The sequence below is a fragment of the Sphaerodactylus townsendi genome, linkage group LG14, assembly GCF_021028975.2.
Source record: "Sphaerodactylus townsendi isolate TG3544 linkage group LG14, MPM_Stown_v2.3, whole genome shotgun sequence".
Lineage (NCBI taxonomy): Eukaryota > Metazoa > Chordata > Lepidosauria > Squamata > Sphaerodactylidae > Sphaerodactylus > Sphaerodactylus townsendi.
In genome coordinates this window covers 8,507,427-8,535,249 of record NC_059438.1, presented here as the reverse complement: position 1 = coordinate 8,535,249, position 27,823 = coordinate 8,507,427, and the positions used below count along the sequence as shown (strand labels likewise).

The 27,823-nt window shown below is 48.1% G+C and overlaps 1 protein-coding gene across 1 annotated transcript in view; it reads left to right on the top strand.

The window, feature by feature from the left end:
• Positions 1–999: 999 nt before the first annotated feature.
• FA2H (fatty acid 2-hydroxylase) overlaps positions 1,000–27,823 on the top strand; it is a 67,963-nt gene continuing 41,139 nt past the window's right edge. Inside the window, exon 1 of the mRNA XM_048516279.1 lies at positions 1,000–1,566. Coding sequence (XP_048372236.1) covers positions 1,189–1,566 — 378 coding nt within the window. The 5' untranslated portion in view covers positions 1,000–1,188. The remainder of the gene's footprint in view (positions 1,567–27,823) is intronic.

Sequence of the window (27,823 nt, the reverse complement as noted above, 5' to 3'; positions counted from 1 at the left end):
ATGCTGGAATCCACCCCAAACAGCATCACTTTCAATGGTGTTTAAACTGGAGAGCCCAAATTCTCCTTTTAAATCCACCTTAAAGAGAATCTGGGGTCCCCAGTGGAAACAACATTGAAAGTGATGCTGTTTTGGGGTGGATTATCCTCCACTCTGAAACAGCATCACTTTCAATGTTTAAACTTGGGACCTCAGATTCTCCCTTTAAATCCATGCCAAAGGAGGTGGATTTAAAAGGAGAATCTGGGGAAATTTGGGGTGTGCCTGCTGTCAGGGGTGCAATTGTTAAGCTAGCAGCACCAAACTTTCAGAGTATCTTTAGGAGACTCTCTTAATGATACCACCCAGGTTTGGTGAAGTTTGGCCCCTCAAAGGTGTAGCCCCCATCTTCTATTAGCTCCCATTGGAAACAATGAGGAATGGAGATACCCCCTTTAGGAGTCTATAACTTTGGATCTCCTGGACCAAAGTTCACAAAACCTCGGTGGTATCAGTAAGAGACTCTCCTGATGATACCTCCGAGGTTTGGTGCAGTTTAGTTCAGGGGGTCCAAAGTTACGGCCCCTCAAAGGTGTAGCCCCCATCTTCTATTAGCTCCCATTGGAAACAATGGGGATGGGGCACCCCTTTTCGGAGTCCATAACTTTGGACTTCCTAAACCAAACTTCACCAACCCTGAGTAGAATCATCAGGAGAGTCTCCCAAAAAATCCCTGAAATTGTGGTGCTGCTAGCTTAAAAACTGCGCCCCCTGCAGGACAAAAACCGGAAAAACACTTAAAATACAAAAAAACCACAAGGGGGGGGCTTCAGCAAACGTATGCAATGGGGAGTTGAACAACCCGAGAACTCCCCATATACCCCCCTCCTTGTAATCCAGAGGGTCCCAGGGTTCAGTCCCTGGCACCTCCACTTGAAAGGCTCCAGCAGGTGATCAAAATCTTCCAGGACCGTCAGTCAATGCTGATCAGAGGGAAGCTCCGCGCACCTGCGACAGCCTCCCCAACTGCACGCCCGCACGAGGCCCGCTTGCCCCGGCACGGGCGACACGGGAGACCACCTTCCGGAATGTCTATCCCAGACCAGCAAAGAGCTTGATGTCGCTGCAGTGCTGGCCGGGCCGCATGCGGCCAGTGGGGCGGGAGCACCGCTCCGTCGGAGGGGGGCGTGGCTGCGGCGGGCAAAGCATATGTGGGCGCCGGAGGCAGTCGAGCAGGTGCCTGGTCTGGTGGCCGGCAGGGCAGCAGGAGCAGCAGCAGCAGGTGCGCGCCGTCGCCTTGGCCCGGCCATGCCTCTCCCCGACGGCTCCCACGGATACAGCCGCGCCGAGGTGCTGCAGCGCTGCGCTCAGGGGGCCTGCCTGGTGCTCCGCGGCCGCCGTCTCTACGACCTGACCGCCTTCGTGCGCCTCCACCCGGGGGGCGAGCAGCTGCTCCTGCAGCGGGCCGGCACCGACATCCGCGCCGCACTCGACGGCCCGCCGCACCGGCACTCCGACAACGCGCGCCGCTGGCTGGAGCAGTACTACCTGGGCGAGCTCCGAGACGCCCCAGCCGAAGACGCCCCGGTAAGCCGCTAGACGGGCAGTCAGCTCTCCAGCAACAGGCGCGGCCGTCCAGGCGCAGCGCCGTGCCCGCCGTCTTGTTCGCGCGGGCCAGGGGAAGCTAGGGGCGGGGTCGCGCCGTTCTTCGCCCGCCCCCTCTTGGGCCCCTCGGAGCTCCGGGGGACAGAACTGTCGCCGTCCGACGTGGCCTTTCCTGCAGGGTGGGCCGGCAAGTGCATAGACAAACACGTATCTGGGGGGTGGGGGTGCAAAAGAGATTGCTGGTCGTGCGCTCGCGCTTATCTTGCAGAGTTCGCGCTGGGGTGGCTCAGCGGTGCAGGTGAGAGGGCTGTAGCAAGCCAGACCGCCTTCCTGCTTGGCTTCTGGGGGGTGGGGGCGAGCGACGTTTAGCACACCGAGTAAAGACTATTTCCGTGAAGGGCGGGAGGGGCCTCCATCCACGGGGGGCTTGCAGGACGCAATACAGGAGATTGGAACTCATGATCGGCCTTGGGACCGGGTCCAGTGCCTTCTGCTAGCCTAGCAAGAGGGACCCACTTCCCTGAAGCTGAATGAGTGTACCCGGTCAGTCTGACCTGCCCTGCTGGGTAGTTGTGGGGATAAAGCGAGGCAGAGCCATCAGTGTATTGTCAAAGGTTTTCACAGCTGGATTCAACTGGTCGTGGTGGGTTTTCCGGGCTGTGTGGCCGTGGTCTGATGGATCTTGTTCCTAACCCTTTGCCGGCATCTGTAGCTGGCATCTTCAGAGGTCTATCACAGAGGGAAGTCTGTTACACAGTCTGTTACACAGTGTAACAGACTTCTTCTCTTCGATACACCTCTGAAGATGCTGGCCACAGATGCTGACAAGCAAAATGTTAAGAACAAGTTCCACCAGACACAGCCCGGAAAACCCACCACAACCAGAGAGCCATCAGCGTCTGCCCAAACTGCTGGGGGGAAAAGGGTGTTGGTTTGGATTCTCCGCTGTTCTCAGAGGACGATTTGATGCTATCCTCGCTGTTCTGAAACGGTTGTTCCACCTGTGGTGATCTGGGAGCCCCACAGTGGGATAATTGGGAAGCTCATTTGCTTGACTGGAAAAAGACTGTGTGTGTGTGTGTGTGTGTACTTGCCAGCTTTCAACTGTGCAACTCCCTTCGTCACACTAGCTGTGACTCAAAAAATCAGAGGGTTGCTGCATCAGACAAGAGCAACTAAGTGCAGTTCTTAAGGACTTTCACAGTCTGAAAGATAGCTGAGAAGGAAAGTTGAGGTGACTCTCCTGGTTGGGCTGACCCTCTTCAGGGTTTGAGGGTGGGTGGGTGGGTGTTGGTCAGGGCTCTCTTCTCCACCAAATGCTCAAGCCTGATATGGGTGGGATTCCAGCACGTGCTGAAAGGGCAGATCAGGGGGCACTCTGTCATGCCTGTCAGCCCTTGCTTCTTATTTGGCTGATGAGTATCCTTATGGGTAACAAGAAACGTCTTCACACTCTAATGAACCGAGTGGCAGTGTCTCTAATAATACCTACCAAAGAATGCATTAAATAAACTCAATTTTATGAATACCAAACCTCATTGGCGATGCAACTTAGCATTATGTTCGAGCGCACTTAGCATTATGCCATATATGTCATATACAAATGACCTCACAAGTTTCTATATTCCAGGTCCATATATACTTTATTTTTTATACCTTTTTATAAGAGGACTGAGGACTTTCTAAGACATATATTATTATTTTTATTTATTTATTTTTATTATTTAAATTTATAGACCGCCCAATCCCCAAGGGGCTCTGGGCGGTGCACAACATCATCTATGTACAATATATAACAAGGGTCACAATAGTGACCATATATACTAAAATTGTTAAAACCATTAAAACCATGTAGACAGCAGTCAAAACAATAACAATTAAAATGGCGTCCCGCAATCCAATTCCTTTAAAAACCACCCCAAAAAGAAGGGAGCAACCAAACTCCTCCCTAAAAATAGCAATAAATATGCAAGAACAGATTATAAAATAGGGAGCAAGAGAACCAGGGAGCAAAGCAGGGCGGGGGGGGGGGGGGCGCACCTCAGCGACTGGACGCTCCAAAGGCCCGGCGGAACAACTCAGTCTTACAGGCCCTGCGGAATATGCAAGCTTTTGAACATTTTTTTCTATGTGTTACATTACTGGCTGTTCTCTCAGATTTATTTGTGTTAAAGTGCATATGGCCCTGGAATATAGAAACTTATTATGTCATTTGTATATGGCAGGGGTCCCCAAACTTTTTAAACAGGGGGCCAGTACACTGTCCCTCAGACTGTTGGAGGGCCGGACTAAAAAAAACTATGAACAAATTCCTATGCACAAATGATTGTAAAATGTTTGATTTCACCTTTCAGCCTTTCTATCATGGTCTATTTTTAGAACAGTGACCAAAGTATGTCAAGTACAGGGTGGGCTCCAAATATTGTTGGGGAGGCTGTGGAATACCTTCCCCTGTAAAAAAAAAAAAAAAGCAGAACTTTCCCAATGAAGCATTCCATCTAACCCAGGATCAGGTATCTTCCTGGGTTCTTTCCTCCCTAGCAGCCAGCGAGCGATTCGCCAGCCTGGCTGATGCCAATGGGAGTGAGGCGGAACAGAAAGCCTGAGAGCAACACATGGAGTAGCTGAGAGGGAAGGGCGGAGCAGGCATTGCCACATGTAAGGTTTCCAACTCTGGGTCAGAAAATTCACGGAGATTTGGGGGTGCCATCATGTAATTGCAATCAACAGCCGTTGGGGCCGGTTCCTCCTCTCCCTCGAGCCCCCACTGCACATGAATGGAGCCATCGCCGCCATGCCTGGCGGGCCGGATAAATGCCTTCAGGGGGCCACATTGGGCCCCCGGGCCGTAGTTTGGGGACCCCTGGTATATGGCATATATGGCATAATGCTAAATTGCATCACCAATCAGGTTTGGTGTGTATAGCATTGAGTTTATTTAGCACATTATTTGGTTGGTATTATTAGAGACACTGCCACTCGGTTCATTAGAGTCACGTTTCTTGTTACCCATGATTTAATTTACACTCTTGCTTGTTATTGGTGTTGATGCGTATCCTTCCCATAGCTTGAGAAGTAACTTGTGAGAGGCTGCCATTTCTGGAGGAGATTCCAGAAACCCTGAGTCTCAGCATCCATCCTGGAATCCTCTGCAGAACCCAGACCGAAGGCATCCTTCACCACCAGGTGGGCAAGGTCAGCCTCACAGTCAATGTGCTTGAGGCCTGCTGCGCTAATGTTTGCACTACGGTCACTCACCACAACGCCCATGGAGACATCCCTGACAACCCCCCCCCCCCTGGGGGGGGGTGGGGGGGGGGGGGGGGGGGGGGGGGGGGGGGGGGGGGGGGGGGGGGCAAGAGGGGGGGGGGGGGGGGGGGGGGGGGGGGGGGAGGGGAGGGGGGGGTGGGGGGGGGGGGGGGTGGGGGGGGGGGGGGGGGGGGGGGGGGGGGGGGGGGGGGCGGGGGGGGTGGAGAGGGGGGGGGGGGGGGTGGGTGGGGGGGGGGGTGGGGGGGGGGGGGGGGGGGGGGGGGGTGGGGGGGGGGTGGGGGTGGGGGGGGGGGGGGTTGGGGGGGGCGGGGGGGTGGTGGGTGGGGGGGGGGGGGGGGGGGGGGGGTGGGGGGGGGGGGTGGGGTATGGGGGGGGGGAGGTGTGGGGAGGGGGTGCGGGGTGGGGGAGGCGGGGGGGGGGGCGGGGGGGGTGGGGGGACAATTCCAATCAGCCCCTACCAGCATGGCCAATTGGCCATGCTGACAGAGGCTGATGGGAATTGTAGTTCCTGAACATCTGGAGAGCCGCAGGTTCCCTACCCCTGGTTTAGAACTATCAACTAACTGGAATCTTTGAATACTTCAGTCCTTCTCAGAAAAATCTGAGTGCTGCTGTCAGGAAGCCTAGTGACTGACAAGATCCAGTTTAGTAGGGTTGCTTGTACGTTTATGTGTCCGATGCTCAAATGTTGTTTTTCTGTACTGAATTGTCCCTTTTCTCTCAAAACAAGTGGCCCTGTGTTCTCTTGTATAAACTGATGCTGAATTGGGCTTGTTGATGGGGAAAAAATCCCTTCATGGATCTTCCCCGCATATATCTTCAAAGCAGTAGCTGTATGGTTCCTAGTTTCAGGGGGTGGCAGAGGGAAAGGAAGTTTTGTATTTCCTCTGATTCTGCTTAACCATTTGGAATTAATTCTGGACCTCCACATTATTGTTATCCCTGGAAGAGGAAAGCGAGGTGGTTTAAAACAGGGTTTTCCGTTCCAGAGCTTGCAGGGTTGGTTTTGAGGGGAGAAACGGTTAGGACAGGGGTAGGGAACCTGCGGCTCAAGAGCCGCATGCGGCTCTTCTGCCCTTGCACTGTGGCTCCACTAGCCGAGCCGCCGGCCCCATCCTTGCCCGCCCTACAGGCAGCAGGGCGGGCGCATCCATGCGCTTCTCAGAATGAGCAGAGTAAAAGGTAAAAAAACCCCTAGTGTTTTCTTTTCCCGTGGAAAACGGGTCCAAATGGGTCTTTGAGTGTTAAAGGTTCCCTACCCCTGGGTTAGGAGGAAGAAAGGTTAAACTCTGCGCCTTTATCTTTGTGTCCCAGAACTGAGTCAACCTTCTCCACACTGTGGCTGCTAGTTGCCTTCTAGGAACCTTGCAAAAATTGTCTCCAGGTGTGCCAATGCCCCTTGGGTTTTTCTGCTTTTGGAAAGGTGTGGTGTTTTCTAGGCAAATTCTAACTCTTTCTAATCTTCTTTCTCATCTTTCTTATTAGAAACCTCGGGAAGGGGTTGGCCTTCTTTCATCCCCTATTCACACCTTGCCTTATTTTTTCTTCTTCTTGCCGTCAAATCATGTTCAGAGGTGGTTTGCCATTGTCTGCCTCCATGTCACAGCTCTGGTGTTCCTTGGAGGTCTGCCATTCAAATATGTACCGGGTTTGAGGCTGAGAGTGTATGACTGGCCCAAGATCACACAGCATGGCGCAAGTGGGAATCTGAACCTGCATTTCCCAGATCCTAGTCGATACCTTAACCATTACACCGCGCCAGTTCTCTATTGGTTTATAGGAGGCTACAGGGGTCAGTGCTATCAGTCACAGACCAGGAAAGGGATTTGGGCGTCTTAGTTGATAGTTCCATGGGAATGTCAACTCAATGCATGGCAGCTGTGAAAAAGGCAAACTCTATGCTGGGGATAATTAGGAAAGGAATTGAGAATAAAACTGCAAAGATTGTCATGCCCTTATATAAAGCAGTGGTGCGACCGCACTTGGAGTACTGTGTTCAGTTCTGGTTGCCACATCTCAAAAAGGATATTGAAGAGATAGAAAAAGTGCAGAGAAGGGCAATGAGGATGACTGAGGGACTGGAGCACCTTCCTTATGAGGAGAGGCTGCAGCGTTTGGGACTCCTTAGTTTGGAGAGGAGACGTCTTGGGGGGGATATGATTGAAGTCTATAAAATTATGCATGGGGTAGAAAATGTTGACAGAGATTAATATTTCTCTCTTTCTCACATTACTAGAACCAGGGGGCATTCATTGAAAATGCTGGGGGGAAGAATTAGGACTAATAAAAGGAAACACTTCTTCACGCAACGTGTGATTGGTGTTTGGAATATGCTGCCACAGGAGGTGGTGATGGCCACGAACCTGGATAGCTTTAAAAGGGGCTTGGACAGATTTATGGAGGAGAAGTCAATTTATGGCTACCAATCTTGATCCTCTTTGATCTGAGATTGCAAATGCCTTAACAGTCCAGGTGCTCGGGAGCAACAGCCGCAGAAGGCCATTGCTTTCACATTCTGCATGTGAGCTCCCAAAGGCACCTGGTGGGCCACTGTGAGTAGCAGAGAGCTGGACTAGATGGACTCTGGTCTGATCCAGCTGGCTTGTTCTTATGTTCTTATGATATACTAGTAGGAATTGGATTTACTAAGCATCAGTTCTTACTGAGAGCAGGGTGCTGGACTAAAGGGAGCTTCTAGACCCAGCTCAAAGGGGTTGCTTCTATTATCTTGTGTGTGGGAGAGTCCTGTTGCTCCAGTCTTCTGATATTTTCCTTTCTCGTTCCCTTTCTAGTGATTAAACCAGCCCACAGAAGGGTTGTTTCTGACTAGGGAATTGGCGGCAGCAAGTGGGGAGGGATAGTTATTCTTCCCCTCCCTTTCCCAACCCAGACCATTTTTGCAGGTCAATTATCAATACAGATCTGTAAACAAATCCACCCTTTCATAGGCAGGGCCTCTTTACACATAAGGTGCCATTACCTATAACAGGGATGTCCAACTCTGGAGCTTCAGATGTTCATGGACTACAATTCCCATCAGCCATGCCAGCAGGGGCTGATGGAAATTGTAGTCCATGAACATCTAGAAGCGCCAGAGTTGGACACCTCTGACGTATAACTTGTTCCCCTCCCCAGCTTCAGAATGCCTCCATTTTGAGCCAAATATGTGGGATGAGGGGGCTGTTTAACCCTTTCTCGAGATCCATTTTTCCATTAACTTGCTCCCCCATGTCATCTTCTCTGTGGTGGAAAATATATCAATTAGTTTGAAAATTGCCCTGGGTGACAGAGAAGCATTTTTGTGTGATAAAGTGAGTGGGTGTGAGAGAGGAATAGCAGCTTTTTCCTCCTTCTGGCCTGTGAATCAGGACTTCAAGTTCCTGTGGTAGCGTCTCTCTACATCACCTTGGGGTGAAATCACATGCGATAGTGTCGTTTCGCCCATGGCTAGACTCAGGCACAGGTGAAAGGCATGGCAGGGAATACCGTGTGCCAGTCAGCTGCCTGAGTAAACATTGAACACCCTGTGTGGCATGGTACTGCCGGTCCCACGTTGCTAATCATTATCCACAGCATCGCCTTATCCCAAGCGACGGGGCTGTGTTGCACGTTGAAATTTGTTTGTCTTTCTCTGCCAGCCCCTCAGTTTTCTGACAAAGGAGAAGAAATGATGTAGCTGGTGGTAAACCACATAATCGTCTTGTTCACACAGTTCTAAAACAGACTGGGGAGTTTTCCAGTTGGATTTTCGAAGTCATGTGTTTTTCACTTAATGCACACTGTGAAGTGGAACATCCTTGGGGAATGAAAGAAGGTAGCTGCTCTATGGTGGTGTGTACCTTTTAAAAAAAAGTGATCCTGAATCCAGTGCTGGTGAATGGTGTAAAAAGAGGGTGGGTAAGAGAGAGGGTCTGTGAGTTGGTTCAGTAATTCTTTTTTTAATAAAAAAAAGTTCACTAGAATTAAATACAATATACTGTAAAATGATAATAAAGAGTGAGTACAATACAGTTATTGCAGTAGGGTTAAAAAAAGTTTATTCTCCAAATTGGGAGTATCATAGTACATAATATTAAGTAGACATAGAACTTCACTTCCTAAAGCTTAGTGCAAAGCTAACTAAAGGATTCATACAGTACATGCATATTGGGTGGATATTTTTACCACCCATCGTTGTTAATGGGTTGACGTATAAATTTTTCTCTCTGACTATATTATCGTTCGTACGAAAAACAGTTCTGAGGATTTCCATTAATCTTCTTCCTTCTCAGTATTCTGTGTCTGCAATGATAATGATAGTAAGTCTAATTCTTATGAGAAAGTGAAGAATGTGCCCTTTCTCACTTTCAAAAGAAACCATGTAAATCATCCTAAGCATATTCACAAAGAGGAGGAGCATCAGCCAACTTGAAGATAATAACAGGAAAATTGTGGCTGGGACTGAATAGTCATGATGCTCATGGCTTGTGGGGTCACAGGCACTAGCCAATGGGTTCCTGTGCTGTTAGTTTGACTACATTCCACACAGTAGTGATGGTAGCAATGGACACTCCCCAAGGGGAAGAAGTTGCACTTTCCCTGTGACTAAATACTGTGACTTGTTCTCCACTGCCCTGTGGACTAGCCTAGGTGATGTGTCATGTTCTTGTAGTATTGGTTTAATTTACAGATAGATGTCTCATTGCAGGTAGCACATCCAGGAAGAGAGAGGGAGAGGGAGGGAAATGGTTTATCAGCTTAAACCAGGCCATCTGCTTCTTCCTTTCCCTTTCCATACACCTCAAAACCTTACTTCCTTTTCAACACTGACACCCAGTAGCTCCCTCTCTCCAGCTAGGTGGGAAGTTTTTAAGCCATGAGGGGTACTTGAAGAAGACTCTATACCACAGGTATCAAACTTGCAGCCCTCCAGATGTTCATGAACTACAGTTTCCATTAGCCCTGGCCAGTATAGCCAATGCTCCTGCACCAAGAAAACACTTGGAGCCGCAATTGTAGTTCATAAACATCTGGAGGGCCGCAAGTTTGACACCCCTGCTCTATACCGTCACATTTGGTGAATCCTAGAGTGTGGCCCTCATGCAGTGACATCACTTCCATGTTTGTGTTGGAAGTGACGTTGTGGTGTTGGTGTGATGCCAGTGTCGTTGTGCCCACCCCCACAGTGTATCTCACCAGACACCAGCATTAGTAACTTTCCACCTTCATTTTTTCACCAAGGAAGTCAGAGTAGTTTACACTGTCTCTTCATCCATTTAAATGAATTTAACAGGGCATTTATTAGGCAATTTGAAAACTGTTACTGGGTGAGCCTGTTGTTCAAGTGCCATAGTGCTTGTTCAGAAAGCATCGTTTCTAGCTAAGCATCCTCCTGTGATGAGAACTTCTTTGCTGAAGACTGGGAAACATACCCGGCACATCTGGACAGATATTGCAGCATCTTATTGTTGAGGAGCAGCAAAGAGAGCCAGCGTGGTGTAGTGGTTAAGATCAGGTGGATTCTAATCTGGAGAACTGGGTTTGATTCCCCACACCTCCACCTGAATGGCAGGGGCTTATCTGGTGAACCAGATGTGTTTCCATGCTCCTACATCCCTGCTGGGTGAATCACAGTTCTTCGGAACTCTCTCAGCCTCACCTACCTCACAAGGTGTCTGTTGTGGGGGAGAGGGGAGGGAAAGGAGCTTGTAAGCCACCTTGAGTCCCCTTACAGGAGAGAAAGGTGGGTAATAAATCCAAACTCCTCCTCCTCCTCCTCCTTCTTCTATGTTGAAAATAGCTACACATGGTCTTTACATGGATGCTGAGCACGAGAACTGAGGCTGGAGGTAAAAGGGGCGACAGAAGTGCTGCATTCAACCTATTTCAGAATAGCCAGGAAAATTCATTCTGAAGAGGCAAACATTTTTTCCTTCAAATGCAAACTAGAATGCAGATTGCCTCTTCAACCATACAAGCTACTGTGACACAACTTTCCTGGAAATCTCTGGTGTGTAGAGTTTCTTCTTATCACTGCATGTACACATGCATATTGTTAGATAGTAAGGATAAAGGATCTCAGGTACACTATATCTAATGTCCCATGTAGATGTGTCTTGAGAAAGGCTAGAGAAAGCCATGACCTTATGTGATAAATGAGCATAATTTACTGGACAGGTTATCTTAATTTTTTCGCCATCAAGTCACAGCTGCTTTGTGAGCCCCTACAGTTTTAAAAGCAAGAAATGTTCAGAGGTGGTTTGCCATTGCCTAACTCTGTATAATGGCCCTGATAGTCCTTGAAAGTCTCCCATCTAAATACTAGCCAGAGTTAGGGCTAACAGTGACTGGCCCAAGGCAAGATTCCATAGCACAAGTGGGAATTTGAACCTCGGTTTCCCGGTTCCTAGTCTGATACCTTAAGCACTACATCACATTGGCTCTTCAGGGCATCTTAAAAAGAGGCATTCCTTTGTACTTGTGAGGAAGGAAACTTTCTGCATGATGACAGTCACAGGTGAGTCTGTACAGAAGTGTAATAGCTGATGTTTAATAAAATCTCTTTGCAAAGAAATACAAGACTTGAAGCAAAAAGTATTCATGTTAAAATATGGGAAATTATAATGAAAACTATTTTTTAAAAAGAAAAGAAATACAACACACAGGATGATTCCTCACTTGTGTTATCGACCTAAGTTCAAGCTGCGTTCGATCTGAGTGCTCCGCACAACCACTGGGATCAACGTGGTTTTGTACCAGCTTCGCCCCATGTAACGGTCAAATTTCCGACTCCATTTGGGAACTACTACTTTTTTCAGGGAACCACGCTCGAACTCAGCTCGATTCCAGTAAAGTGCGGAATCTCTGGTGCCAGGTCCCCCATTCAGCCAATCACAGCTGAGTGTTTTGGGCATGCATACAGCTGGCCAATCAAAAAACGCCACCTTCGTCCCTCCATTCCTGTGGCAGTCTTTTTTTATAACGTGTGTGGGGATAGACAGAACACGGCCGTAGAACAGCAGCCAGTCGGAACAGAGAAGAGGCACAGGATGATTCCTCCCTCCGAGCTGGGATCAAGCTGGTTGCAGTGGGGAACAACAATGGCTTCGACCTAGGTCAGTACCCTTTTCAGGGAACTGGGTCAAACCTATTTTACTCATGTGTGGAATCGCCCACACACACACACACACACCCACTTCACTCAAGCAAATATCAGGTGTATGGGGCTTTATGATGGATGTATAACATCAAACAAGTTTGGGCAATAAAATACTATGTGTAGATAGGGGAAAAGAGCCTTTGGTTTCCAATCACACCTGGAATTTTGACACTAGATGCTGCATTCATGACATCACCTTCCTCTGGTGGCAGAATCAAGTCTGCTCTGGCATCGCTCACTTCAGAACCAGTTTGCATAGTGAGAACGTGACCTGGGCTTACCTGAGCAAAGTTATAAGTGTGGTAAAATAGCAGTGTAGCTTCTTCTCCAACCCTTTTGCAAGGGGGTAAGGGAGAACAGTGTATAAGATATGGATAAGGCCAGGTCCTATAGATCCCTTTACAAATCCACCTTGGCCTTCAAAGCAGGGTGTTCCAGTTGGCTCCAGCAAATGAGCCAAGCCTCTGAAGAAAGCCATCTCGGCACCTAGCTCTCTGCTGCAAGTGTGCGTGAGGTGTGCATGAGGCAGAGGCTGTTGGCCAAAGCACTACCCATGAACTCTTTCCCCCCCAGCTAGGTTTCTTTCCTTGCATGCCCCTGGGGCTCCTTTTGTCTTCAGGCCAGCAGAACAAGTCCAGCGAGTTCAGTGAATGAGCCGAGCCGGACAAACAAGTTTTTATTCCTCCTGCCTTGAAATTCCATTGATAGGGAGTCAATGCAAGCAATGTTAGGAAGTGGCCGCCGAGGCAGAACGAGCACAACCTGGCACCAGAAGAGCTGCTCGGATGGCTGGGCCACTCGCCTTTCCTATATGGCCTTATCTTGCCCTTGTTCAGGCTTGACCAAACGATGCTTTGCAAGGAGTCCGCATTGGCTGCCTGCTTTGTCCTGGCTCTTGCGGTGCCGGGTTCTCCTTTTTATTTGTTCAGCCCACTTTTTTTCCTATAGAAGTGTAATTTTCTGTAGAAAAATCTATGGTGCAGGAGGGTGCATCCACACAGCGTCAGGGGTTGATTATCCGCCCTCCTCACGGGGACTAAATGGCCTCCTCCCAGGGATATTTGACCCCATATGTCCCCATGGGTGGTACGCCACGGCACAGCATGGAATATTGTGATATCCTTTTGAGTTATCCAACCTCATCAGCACACTCTGAGGTGAATCAGCTGTCCAGGGTTTAAGGTAGGGCCCACTGCTGCTGACCCCCTCCCCAACTGTTACCACAGCAAGGTCAGCAATAAAATTGAGCCGCAAAATTCAAATTGAAAATAAAGTTTTCATGCAGTCGAACAGAGTTTCGTTCGGTAGAGCATGAAGTCAGCAGCAGCTCGGTGGTACTCTGGCACGCAGGCGCAATGCAGACGAGGGCCAGGCAATGCGCAAGGTCAAGTCTGGTAAAACGCACTGAACACACAAAAATACAGATTTCTTATAGTAATTGTAGAGGTTACATCATAGACTGAATTATACAATAATAACACAGGGCCATCAAGGTCTATTAAGGTTCTTCCTCCAAGACATCTGGGTCTTATCTTTGGTCAGGAAACAGCTTCGGATAGTTGTTCTCGTGATAACTCAGATATTTGCCTGCTGTTATGCATATTCACCTTGAAGTTCCGCACTGTATCTGGCTGTTAATTCTTTGTTTCGAAACTTACAAAATTTGGGAGAGGCTTCTAGTAAGGCTAAATGATTAAATTATTCGTTAGTGATTTTTCCCCAACTAGGAGGAAATTACTTAACATAAATTCTGCCCTCGGCAGTTGGCTTTTCCTGGGTGTGAGTGACAATTACTCGGGGCTTGGTTTGCCTGATTCATTAACTTTCTGCATCCTGCTTCTCTACCTTGTGCATAACCTAATATTTTGTTTCAGCAAACTTGCAGCTTAGACAATGGTTTCAGGGAATAATACATTTTGCAGCAGGAAGGAAAAACCTTTACAGAAAACCAGAATCAAACCGAAATTCTACTAACACTATGTCTATCAAAACTATATTGAAAACAAAATAATTATTATCTGGCTACATGATCCACTCATTTGCTAGGGCTTCCAGTTGTGCACACTTCCCAGTGCCACTGGGGGAAAGATGCTGCAGGCATCTGTGGGCATGAATGGTGAGAAGCCTTGTGAGCAGGGAAGGACACAGGAACAGGTGGGAGAAAAGACTCTGCCTCGGACTCTCCAAAACCTCTAGCCCAGTGGTTCTCAACCTGGGGGTCGGGACCCCTTTGGGGGTCGAACGACCCTTTCACAGGGGTCGCCTAAGACTCTCTGCATCAGTGTTCTCCATCTGTAAAATTGAAGGGTCGCGGCATTAGGAAGGTTGAGAACCACTGCTCTAGCCCATCCTGCAGCTGGGGGCATTTGTGCACTCTGCACAGGAACCTTCTGTTATGTGAAGTCATCCGTTTATCTGAATAGGACACTGCCCTTATTGGTCAGCTCCAAATCATGTTCCACAAAACCTTCAGGTTTTACATTCATGTGTAGCATCCCTGGACTTCCCTATTGGCAATTTGTCTAAGTACTAAACAGGGCAGACCCTCTTTAGCTTGTGAAATCTGATGAGATTGGACTGGCATGACATGATATGCATGTTAGCATGTTTATTTTGACTTGTATTTAGTAAGGGACACTGAAAACGTGCCTTAAAGTTAGTGTTATGTCCCCCAAACAACCGGTGCAGATACTGAAATATTTTAAAATGGAGAAAAATAAATCAAATGTAACATTTCAAAAGTTTTATGGGGGGAATATTTTTTTGTATTGGCATAACGCCTGTAAAACTGTTTAGCAAGGGAGGAGGAATGCTTGGAAACTTCTCTGCTAGCTAAATAAGATCAAGGTCATTCTTCTTTTCTGCACGTATTGAAGCCAGATCAGGGCGGGGACTATCGTCTTGTGGCTTGTTATCTGTAGCCATGAGTCAGCTAGTCCAGTAGACACAGGACCGGCCCAGGAACCGTCCTGTACAATTCACGTATTCACTTCTTTGCCATCATCATCCAAAAGGGAGACTGCATGTAAGAAATAAGAAAGAGATGGAGATGGGAGGAGCGGCCATGAAGAAGCTAGAAAAGATCCTTAAATGTAAGGAAGTGCTGCTGGTGACCAAGATCAAGATGATTCATGTTATAGGCCAATTATGCACAAGGCATCTGCTGTGCGGCGGGGACAAATGTCTGTTGCAGCAAGCTTTCATGTGCGGATGTATTTCCTCAAGCCCTGCTTTCACTTTCTAGTCTCTCTGAGGCAAATTAGATCACTTGTAGAATGGATTTAATTTTGCTTTGCCGTCAGAATGGGGAGATTTTACAGTAAGGATTGTGGTTGTGTCAGAGAAGCTGACGCTCTGCCCCTCCCTTCATTTGTGAAGCCCTACAGCCACCAAGTTCCAGGATCACCAAGGGTCTGAGTGCATGAATAAAGCAGACTCTTTAAATTACCAAAGATTGGTTAGGGTAGTTGAAGAAAGATGATCATTGCTGCTGTTGATGCTAAAGATCCATCCTGATGATGAAGATGAAGGTGGCTGATTCAAGCTCTCAGCCATAGTTAATTATAGTTAATTGCTCCCAGCCAATTAACCTCCTCAGGCAGTGGGTGGGCCCCACCAACAGTCTTCCTAAAGATGGGATCTGGTCTAGTGGGATGCTAATTAGTTCAGCTCCTGATTAGATCTTAGGAAGATAATACTAGATGATGAGGCATGGAATCATCTTGCCAACCAACTTGCAACAGCTGAGTTTGAGTTTGGATTTATACCCCAACTTTCTTTCCTGCAAGGAGACTCAAGGTGGCTTACAAGCTCCTTTCCCTTCCTCTCCCTACAACAGACACCTTGTGAAGTAGGTGGGGCTGAGACAGCTCCGAAGAACTGTGACTAGTCCAAGGTCACCTAGCAGGAACATAGGAGTGCAGACACACAACTGGTTCACCAGATAAGCTTCTGCCACTCAGGTGGAGGAGTGGGGAATCAAACCCAGTTCTTCAGATTAGAATCCACCTGCTCTTAACCACTACACCATGCTGGCTCTCATGAATCAGATATTAATCCTTACACAGAAGTGTGGGATTTTGACTTGATAGGTTGTGAGTGTCCAGCAAACATCCTTCATGTCTCTGGGTCTGTGGTAAGGTATTCGGTTGGCCTTTGACCATTCCTGAGTGCTTGGGGAGGGTGTCTTTCCCCTGAACTGGTAGATCAGTTTCTCGCTCTTCTGTATTTGTTTTGAGTGGACCAGGGATAATTTAGGCAGCCTTTTCAATCCTTCTGTTTCCCCCATTTTTCTCAAAATACTTTGCTCCATCTAAAAAAAAACCCCTGATTTCAATTTTAAAAATCCAGTTTTAATCCAACAACAAACAAAAAAATCTGAAGTTTACATTTTTTTAAAAATTGATTTTCCCCCCACCCTGGCTGTAATGCAGTTGCCTAAGTTAGACTCAGCCTGTTTCTGGTACACTTTTCTGGCAGGACCAGGGTGAGAAAGATAGGCTGATGGGGTTGCTAGGCTGACTCAACCAGTTGCCTTTAATGGTTTAGGCCTGCCTTGCCTTACTGGCTCAGTTGCATTCTAGTAATGTGTCTCATTTTAAGATTAGGCATTTGGCACTGGAAAGGCGGACATGCACCTGGATCCTGTGCTTTTGCAACTCACTCTGATGAATTGTTCACCAGGCATGTCATCTGTGGGATGCTCTTTTTAATATCAGATGTCCATAGGATGCGGAGGAGGCACACGGTTCCCACTCCACTTCTTAAACCCTTTTGCAAGTTTTTTTCAGAAGTACACACACCTAGACAACACAACATCTCTAACAAGAAGCGCTGCATGCGCTTTTGTTCTTTGCTTTTTCGTTTTTGCTTGGTGCTAGGATATCCTGATTTGCAAAAGCCAAATGAAACGTTACCGTTGTTCAGGGTTTTGTTGCTGTTTCAGAGTGAGGAGAGGGTCAAGAATAAATGGCTCAGGCTATGTTGGCCTCAGCAGTCCCAGGTTCTCTCTAGCTAGCATGGCTATGCAAAGGCAAAACATGGAGCTTTTGCATCCCCGGGCAAATTGAAATTGTTACTTCTACTGCACAGTGAGTGGAGGTGGAGTGCTCATGGGGACATGTGGCGTCACATGTCCCCGGCGCATGCCAGCTGGTCACATAGGGGCAGAGAATCTCCCTCCACACCCCCTCCCCTTGGCCCCGCCCTGCCAGGCTGCTCCTTCGGCCGGCAGAGCAGGTGTTGACCCGGGCGCCATTCCCCCCCCCCCAACATCTGATAGTGAGAGTACATTAAATTATCAAAAGCTGCTATTATTATTTGTTTCCTTTGATGAACTATGTTGGTCTTTCAGTACTCTCCCTTTCCTCTGGCTATGCCAGGACACTCAACAGGGATTGGCAAGGTTTTAATTTTGTCCTGTGGAATGTAGAGGACCTCACCCATTTAGCGTGCTGACGTTGAACACTTCCTCTGAGAAAGTGACTTTCTCTACGCAATGCAGCTGGGTTTTCAGAGCACTAGGTGTAAGGTTGCCAGCACTGGACTGGAAAATTCCTGGAGATTTGGGGGATGAAGCCAGAGGAAGAGGTGAGGTGTGAGGAGGTGAGGGGATTCAGTGGGATATAATGCCAAATAGTCCACCTTCCAAAGTGGCTGTTTTCTCCAGCTGAACTGATCTCTGTTGCTTGGAGATCAGTTGTAATACCAGAAGATCTCCAACAACCATCTGGAGGTTGGTAAGCCTAGTTCAGAGGCTGCCCAGTTCGTCTGGAACTTCCTCACCCTTCTCTTTCTCTGTCCTGGGATCGTGAAGCACTGCTGTTGAATGGCTGGTAGGTTAACCAAAGGACTGGATTTGTTGCCTTTGCTATAAGTGTTGATTTCAGATGGTTGAAGTCGTACTTGGCAGAGGCGGAGCCCTCACAGGGACATGTGGGGTTACATGTCCCCAGGAGCATGCCAGCTGGTCATGTGGGGGTGGAGAATCCCCCCCCACACCCTCCCCTCAGCCCTGCCCTGCCAGGCTGCTCCTTCAGCCCACAGCAAGCTCCCACCGGCAGTGGTGGCGAACCTTTGGCACTCCAGATGTTATGGACTTCAATTCCCATCAGCTCCTGCCAGCATGGCCAATTGGCCATGCTGGCAGGGGCTGATGGGAATTGTAGTCCATAACATCTGGAGTGCCAAAGGTTCGCCACCACAGGGCTAAGGTAAACGGCGTGTGGGAGTGCCTGGAGCAGATGTTGCCTTAGGTGCCTCTGGTAGTCGGTCAACGCTGATGATGAACGAAGGAGGGCTGTTTTGTAAACCTACCCAGATGCAAACCCATCCATGACTGTGAAAATGAAGAGCAGTGCTACCTACTTCAAATAGGAACAGGACAGATGTGAAGTAATAGAAGGAACAAATATGCCTTCCATGTGGCCATTCCGAGTGGCGCCTGAGGCTCAAGAACCTCCCACCCCACCCAACAGCTGTAGATATTTCTCAACCTGGAGCTAGCGACCCCAGTTTCAGAGGGCATAGCTGGGACACTCCCATACTTTCTTTTGAGTGCAGTCATCCATCATCCCATTTTAAATTTGAGAATTAGGGCTCAGCTCCCAAATACCAAATGCCGTTTATTACTGTTTCATGTGCAGCCAATGCAAGGTTATGATTTCCACACAGGGCAATTTTTCGAGTTTCATTTTTAAGCATTCTTAATTAGCGAGGGGTATTTCTCAAGGGTTGAAAACTCCAGATTTTTGCAACTATTTCCTCATGTGCTATTTGCAAATTACAGGCAGGTAGAAATGCTGACACCCATGCACAATTTAGCCTGCATTAGCAATATTGCACTCATCAAGTTTGCCTGTGTAGTTTTTGGGAGAGTGGCTTTTTTGTGAGGATGACTCGAGGGAAAGGAAAGCTTGCTCTGTGCTGTGTCCCTCTCCCTCACCCAAATCTGTTCTACTTTAAAAACAGAATATCAAATGGTCAGAGCCGTACTGGTGGGGGATGGCGCCTGGGGCAACACCTGGGGCAACACCTGCTCCAGGCAACACCTGCTCCAGGCGCCCCCCCACGCCCTTCCACCTCCCGCGCCCTACTTACCTTAGCCAGTGTCAGAAGTCCTGGGCAGCCCAGCAAGGCTGGGCCTGGCGGGTCAGGTCTGAGGGGCTCCCGGCGGACTCCTGGCAGGCTCCTGGTAGCCTGCTGCAGGCCTGCTGGGTGCCCCCCATGGGATCTAATGGGGGGTGCCCAGGGTCAATTGACAACCCCCCCCCCCCGTTCCCCTGGCAGATACGCCACAGCAAATGGCCATTGACATTTCATGGCAAACTTTTGTGTTTAATATATAGTTTTTCTATTCAAACATGCACACGTCATTTCCCCTGTGCCCCATTATCCTATGTTTCTCCCCCTTGCCGCCCTCACGCCTGAGCAGGGGCTGTGGCTCAGTGTCTGGACATCTGGTTTGCATGCAGAAAATCCCAGTCCCAATCTCTGGCATCTCCATTTAAAGGATCAGGGGGTGGATGTTGTGAAGACCTCCTCTGGACACCTGGACAACTACTGCAGGTCAGATGAGCCGCTGCAGACCTTGGTCTGACTTTGGAGAGACCAGCTTGTTTGTTCAAGCAGTCTTTGGGACACGAATACAGCTTTATGTAAGAGTGGTGCCTTAAAGAAAATCGGAAGGACATGCTTGCTGCGTGCCTAATGTTACCAGCTCTGGGTTGGGAAATACCTGGAGATTTTGGGAGTAGCCTGAGGAGGGTGGGACTTGGGATAGGGAGGAACCTTGGCAGGGTATGATGTCATTCAGTTCACCTTCCAAAGCAGACACTCTTCCAAAGCAGAGTGAGGGGGGGCATGCAAGGAAGGGGGGGCTGGCATCTGGGCATGACCCACCCACCCTAATGGAGGAAGAGGGAAGGGAGTGGCATGCAAGGGAATGGAGGGGGGGCATGCAAGGAAGGTACTGATTTTTGGTATCTGAAGATCAGCCATTAAAACCCAGGAGATCTCCAGCCACCCCCTAAAAGTTGGTAATCCTATGGATGCTGTATCCTCCAAAGTTTAACTAACATGTTCTCTCTTACTAATGTATGCACAACTTCCCTTCTGCCATGGTTTTTCTGTATTGCTTCTCTCCAGTGGCGTAGTGGTCAAGAGCGGGTGCACTGGAGAACCAGGCTTGATTCCCCACTCTGCCACTTGAGCTGTGGAGGCTTATCTGGTGAACCAGATTAGCTTGTGTACCCCACCCAACCTAGCGGAGGGAGAGGGGAGGGAGGGGGAGGGGTGGCATGCAAGGGAAGAGGAGTGAGGGAGGGGAGAGTGAGGGGTGGCATGCAAGGAAGGTACTGATTTTTGGTATCTGAAGATCAGCCATTAAAACCCAGGAGATCTCCAGCCACCCCCTAAAAGTTGGTAATCCTATGGATGCTGTATCCTCCAAAGTTTAACTAACGTGTTCTCTCTTACTAATGCATGCACAACTTCCCTTCTGCCATGGTTTTTCTGTATTGCTTCTCTCCAGTGGCGAAGTGGTCAAGAGCGGGTGCACTGGAGAACCAGGCTTGATTCCCCACTCTGCCACTTGAGCTGTGGAGGCTTATCTGGTGAACCAGATTAGCTTGTGTACTCCAACACATGCCAGCTGGGTAATCTTGGGCTAGTCACAGCTTTTTGGAGCTCTCTCAGCCTCACCCACCTCACGGGATGTTTGTTGTGGTGTGGGGGAAAGGAGATTGGAATCCCCTTCGTTCTAGGAAATCGGGCAATTTAAAGAGAAACATCTTACCCTTTTCACCTGAGCAGGGAAAGTCTTTACAAAATGGTCATATACGTTAAAGGTGAAGAAGGAGGTTCATGTATTTATGCTTGCCTTCTGCAATGGTTTGTTTGAAGACTTTAAAAAAATTATGTGTCCTTAAGTTTAAGAGATTCAGGGTATACTGTTATGTCTTGGGTTCTGTTCTTAAACTTTACATGTTATTACCTCTACGTTTCTTTTTCGTTTGGTAAGTTACAGTGACCTTTGAATATGCAGTGAAAGCTTTTGTTCCTTTGTACAGTGTTTTTATTGTATGCGTCAAAGAATCTGTGTGTGAGAGAGAGAAACCGAGGTGTACACTTTGGGGGCTTGGCAGTAATTATGTTGCAGCTTTTACTAGGGGACTGGGTTAGAGTAATATACCTACGAACATACCAGTTCTATGCTCTTGCATTCCCCCCATTGTAAGAATTGTGTGCTGTGAGTTAGCTAGCAGCAGCCAATGAATCTCAAGTCTGAAAAGGTGGTTTGATTATTAACCTGACGAGCCCTTTGGTTAAATCTACCTGATTTGATCTCTCTGTGGTGTAATATCTCCAGTGAGCAGCAAGCTCTGGTGTGTACTTTTGGGGTTTGGCTCTTTGTTTCAGGGTTGGACTCCAGTGTGATCATGTTTCTGAAGAGGCCAGAAAAGATCAGAATATTTTGTAATGGGATGTGTCAAGCAAGGTGTCCCTGTTTGAAAGATAGGGCCGTGACTAAGTGGCAGAGCTTGTGCTCTGTGTGCCAAAGGTCTCGGAATCAGTCACCAGCATCTCCCTCTGAAAAAGACCTGCTTGTTGGTGATGTGAAAGGCCTCAACCAGAGACACTGGAGAGCCGCCGCTAATTGAAATCAGAAGTACTGACCTTGATAGACCAAGATTCTGGCTCAGCAGCAGGTCGCTTAATATGTTCATGTGTGGGCCATGTTCATTTTCTAGTTCATGTCAGGCATTTCCATCATGTGGCCCACAAAACAGTTTACAATATAGAGTGGTAAGAGCATAAGAGGTGCCCTGCTGGAACTGACCAGTGGTCCATATTGTCCAGCATACTGTGTGAAGTAGCAGCCAACCAGTTAGCCCCAGAGGCGTAGCTCCAAGGGGACGGGGGGCACGACACACCAGACATGCATCCCTGTTGGTGTGTGGCGAGGGCATGGCGGGGGCATTCCGAGGTGGGATGGGGGCAGAGAACGCACCAGCGCACCAGATCTTGAAGTCAGTGTATGGACCCGGGGGGAAGGAAGTAGTGTGAATTTTCCGCCCCCACATGACTAAATGGCCACAGCCTGGGGACATATGGCCCCATATGTTCCCCTGGGGGGTACGCCCCAGCTGCAGCAACACTTCTGCCTTGTTACTTCAAATGATATCACCTGTGGCTTTGACTCTCTGTGGCAGTCTCCTAAATCTATGGGTCTTACCATAGAGATTTGAGGAGGGGTGTTGCTAGAGCATCATGACAGCGTGTGACATCACTTCCAGTTACAGGACTGGAAGTGACATCACAGAGTTGTCATGATGGCACTTTCCCCACCATTTCTCACCTGCTGCTGCATCAGACAGCAACAGGAAGCTGCATGTTGAGGGCTTCTTGTTTGCATCCTCTTTCTCTACTAAGTGTTTTTGTTCTGGGACTGACATGACTCTGCAAATGTTTTCCTGATGCATTTCTTTACCATTGATGGTTTCTTTCCTCCCCAAAAGCCTATGGAAGGATGAAGGAGCTGCTTGGGAAGCTATTTGGAGGGAGGAGACCGGTAGTGGTGGGAATATTAAACTCGAGTTGTGTCTCTTGCTCCTCTCCCCCTGCCTTAACAGCCTCTAAAGCTAGTTTTCTGTTTTAAAAATTGGGGTTAAAAAAAAACCTGGGTGATGCTTCTCTGTCTACAATATATGGTTTGCTCCCAAACCTGTTTCAATAAAACTGTTTTGAGTTGTTGCCCTGAATCAGTGTTGGAGTATGTGTCATTAAATGGATTAAGGACTGTCTGCAAGATTTGGCAGAGGTGTAAATACAAGCTTTAGGTTTTGATGTCATTCACAGAATCAGTCATGGAGGCTTTTCCAGCATTGCACTGGCTTTGTTTGGAGTGTTTGAACATTCTTAGTGGGCACCCACGCAATAGGGCTTCCATTCACCTGCTGCCTGTGGGATATCTCCAGGTGTGAGCCAGGGCATACCTTTCAGGAAGCCAGCCATGTGTATGTACCTTGGCTGACAGTTGGTGGGGCACCCATAGAGGAGCAGAGAGAGATACTAACATGGCATTGCATGAGACCACAATGTTACTTCTGCTTTCATAACCAAGATCGCCATGGCAGAACGCAGGCCTGATCCTTGTCGACACTCTAACTTTTACCCTGCACTGGCTCGTCTGAGAAACTGACAAGAGATGCTGCTGTTCCTGCAAGACGTCTCATGGTGTAGTGGTTATGAGCGGTGGACTCTAATTTGGAGAACTGGGTTTGATTCCCCACTCCTCCACATGAGCAGTGGACTCTACCCTAGTGAATGGGATTCATTTTCCTGCTCCTACACGTGAAGCCTTGGATTTTGGGTGACCTTGGACCAGTCACAGTTCTCTCAGAACTCTCTCAATCCCACTTACCTGAGCAGGCGTCTGTTGTGGAGAGAGAAAGGGAAGGAGTTTGTAAGCCGCTTTGAAACTTCTTACAGTTGAGAAAAGGAGAGTATAAATCCAAACTCCTCCTCCTCCTCCTTCTCCTTCACCTTCTTCTTCCTGAGGAAGTCCTTTCTGGGAGGATATGCTATTGGGACTTAGGAGGTCTGGCTGTGTCAAGCTGCATGATATGCTCTTACAAATGCCAAGTTGCACGTACGTAACTGGAATCACAATCAGGTGTTCATCAGGGGAATTCCCCTTAAAAACTCTTGTTCTCTCAGTGCTGCGAGGGGTAGAAAGCGCTTCTGGTTCCCATTCCATCCCACTGGGAGCTTGATGAAAGCATCACTGAAGGGAAACTGGAATCTCCTTTTTCCCTTTGCAGTGCCGAGCAAATGCGCACTTTTTAAGTTGCGTTCCCCTGATGTACATCTGACTGCAAGCCCAGTCACTCACCCCATGATCTAGCACACGTGGGGCATGTCAAGTAGTTATGCCCTCCCTTCGCTTTTCGATGCCATTCAAACAGGGATGCACAGCAGATTATATATGTATAATCAGTGGTGGAATTCAAATAATTTACAAGCTCCATTTTAGCAACCAGATCTGCCGTAGTGGTGCGAACCTGCTGAATCCCACCACTGTGTATAATGTCAAACCCTAGTTTAAGGAGAGCCATATCAATGGCTAGTTTTAATGTTCTGCCTTCAGCGCTGCTGTATGGTAGATTTTTTTTTAAGAAAATAGAGGGTGCGAAAAGATTCTGCTCCTGTAACTTCCATCAACTGGACACTTTAGCCCATTCCCTCTTCCATTGGGAGGAATTAGGGGGAAATGTGCAAATGCTCTTCTTTTGAACTGTGATGGGATGTCAGATACCCCCAAAATCTTGTACTTGTTAAATAATTTTGATCTTGTAGTTTGTGAATTGGTGGCCAAGTTTTCACCAGAAATCATACACTTTAAAGGATAGCTCTGTTCTTTCTAATTTTGCAGTGTCACTCTGTTCTTCTCTCCTTCTCGCTGGCCAGCCTTGGAAAGAGGCCGAGCCAACTGGGCGCTGCCTTTTATAGGCATGCCCAGAGACGGTCCCCTATCCCGTGACTTGTGCCGATTGGCAGAGGGGAGGAGGGCAGTTGCTTACTCCTCCCCCACCACAATGGCACCGCAGGCTGATTCCTGGGGCGCGTTTTATTATGAGATTCTTTGTTATTGTTTTCTTTGGGAAGGACGTATTATAATTATGCCAATAACGGCTCTTGTACTGATAATTATGCCCTGAGTATCAGGCAACTTTACACACTCATTGAACAGCAGCTGCAGATCTCATTCAATCTATGCTGACTCCAGCCACATTGTGTTACCAGAACCTGCCTGCTAGTTTGTGTTAAATGCAAGGCTTACGTAGGATCCAAACGGCTGATTCTACCAACGGCTTCAAAGTCAACGTGGGCTGCTATGGGTTGAAATTATTGGGCGATCCATGGCTTGTTTCACGTCATTTCCTTTCTGTTCCAGAGTGCAGCTTACAAAGACAACCCCCACTGCCTCGGGAGAAGCGATCTGACTCTGTGGTCTTCCAAGCACTGAGCTGCCACTCGCAAGCCCGCTTTGCACATTACTGAAATATGTGGCTGGGTTGGATTGGAGCAAAGGGAGGAGGAGGAGGAAGACAGAGTGGGAGGCATGTCTGAGATTGCTAGATAAGTGGGTGTGTACAAAACAAGGGCGAGTATGTGGGGAACTGGGTAAGAAGCCTGTGTTAGTCAAGATCGCTGAATACACAGTCAAGTGCCCAAATGGACTGAGAACGATCTTAAAAAGTGAACAAATCCTTTGGAAGGTAGAGGCAGAACAGGATGTGCATCAGGGTCAAAATAGAGTTTTTGAAATTATTTTATTGTTATTGAAATTATTTTATTGAAATTGTTTTATTGTGAGAAAGGTCACTGGAATTCCCAGCTATAACTGGACAAGCAGGAAGAAGAGTTGGTTTTTACAGCACTTTTCTTCACCTTTGAGGAGTCCCCAGGTGGCTTACAATTGCTTTCCCCTCCCTACAACAGACACTGTGTTAGGTAGGGGGGGACGGAGAGAGTTCTGAGAGAACTGTAACTAGCCCAAGGTCACCCAGGCTTCATGTGAAGGAGGAGGGGGAAACAAACCCAGTTCACCAGATTAAAGTCCACCACTCTTAACCACTACACCACATTGGCTTTCTACACTAGAAGGAATAGGACTCCAGTAAATGGGACAACCAGCATTTGTAGGACAGGGAGACCTGCTCAACCTAGGCCTCCAAAGAAGTTTTACCTGCAGGTGTGAAAGGGAACAAGGTGTTGCCTAATAGGGTGTTGGATCTGGAAGAGCCAAATCTTTCTTTTGCCTGTAACCGGAGCCTCTGGCTCTGTCTCCTTTGTGCAGCTGGCTTGTTACTCTGTTCCTCAGAGATGCCTGATCAGGCTCTTCCTTGGCTCATAGGGAAGGCCTTGGAGCTGGCTCTGTTGCCTGCTCCTCCTTGCGAGGAGCCAGGTCTGGCTCCACCAAGTCTTCAGGTTCTGCAGCAGAGTCCTCAGTGTCCAGTTACTGGCTCATGACAACCTCTCTCTCCACCCATTTGCTCACCTGCTACTTTGCTCTGTCACCCACTGCTTTGGAGAGGTGGAGGTACGATTTTGAGGGGCCCAATTTTAGTACTTGTCTCGAGTGCCATTTTCTGGCAGTAAAACACTGCCTTTAAGTGTACATGCCAGAGCATTTGGGGGTACATGAAAAACATTATGTAACGGGGTTGCTAATATGGGGGTACAGTTTTGGGGAAATGGTTTGCCAAGGGGCACGCAAGTGAAAAAAGTTTGGGAATCACTGACTTCTTAGATGTAATTGGAGTTGGTTGGTGATAAGGCGAACAAAAGGGTGGAGGCTGTTCTGAAGGAGTTATCTGAGTGACCTTTGCTAAGGCACTTTGAAATATCATTCATCCTTCTGCCTTGCCTGGTACTTGTCGTTCTGGCCGCCATTTTCATTTTGCAACGCAACAGTCAGTGGGTCATGCATGGTGACTCCTCGTTTATCTCTGTACTTTTGGCTTTCATACCTTTTTTTTGTGGAGGGGTGGGAGCAATCCAGTCAAAATAACTTGAGTTCTCTGTGAAAGAGGAATGAAAGTGAGATTCAATGGAGTTTGTGAAGCACTGAATCCATTCCCAAGAACAGGAGTGGAACATGGAGAAGACATTCATATCCTCCTGGCTGAAGATGCTGGTGTGGAGTTTTTATTGTAATGCTGATTTCCAGATGTCTTTTCCCCTTCCATGCATGGCTAACAACAGGGAAGGGGAATTGGGAGGGGGGATGTCACAGGAATGACCTCCATCATAATATAGTTTGGCCATCATTGGTCTAATGGCCCTGATTGGTTAGCTGATGTTCTTCTCAGTGAGAACTCAGACTGAGAACAGGTTAAGAGCAGGTGGACTCTAATCTGGAGGACTGGGTTTGATTCCCTACCCCTCCACATGAAGCCTGCTGGGTGACCTTGGGCTAGTCACAATTCTCTCAGAACTCTCTCAGCCCCACCTACCTCACAGGGTGTCTGTTTGAGGAGAAGAAGGGGAGGAATTTGTAAGCCGTATTGAGACTTCTTCTCTGGGTATAAATCCAGCCACACACTGGTCTTCTTCAACTTGTTGAGCTTGAGATAATTTTAGGAATACTTACTAGGCACCAGCATAAAATGGCCACTGTAGGGAGCACCCCCTGCCACAAAATGGCTGCCATTGGGGCTTGGGCCACCCATAAGATGTTGGGATAGTCACTGCTATGTGGTGTGTGTGGCTAAATGAATATGTTTTAACAGGAGGTGTTTATGAGGGACTGTATCCTCCAAAGTTTAACTAACGTGTTCTCTCTTACTAATGCATGCACAACTTCCCTTCTGCCAGGCACCTTCATGTGTATTAATTAAAGTTTTCTGTATACCTCTTTCAACAAAAAGAACAAAGTGACTTCATCTGCAACATGCAGGACCGTCCTTGTTTTAGAACACCCTGCTTGGGTCATAGTGCCTACATAGTTCTGTCAGGTAGAATTGATTTGGAAATCAGCCGATCTTATATCACAATCCACCTGCCGTATTCCATGCAAAAATTAATACTCTGCGGAGGAGGCTATAACAAGACCCACCCTGGGACGTCAACAAAACCGGCTCTTCCATTTGAAGAAATAATTAGCTCATCAACAAATAAGATAGAAATCACTTCATTCACTTCCTGCTGAAGAATGTGGAGACGTGAATGCAGATTGGAAGTCACGTGCCAGATGGTGGAAACAGGATTTCATTGCCCCAATGACGGGGGAGCAGAGAACGGTTGTTTCTTGCATCTGACACTAAA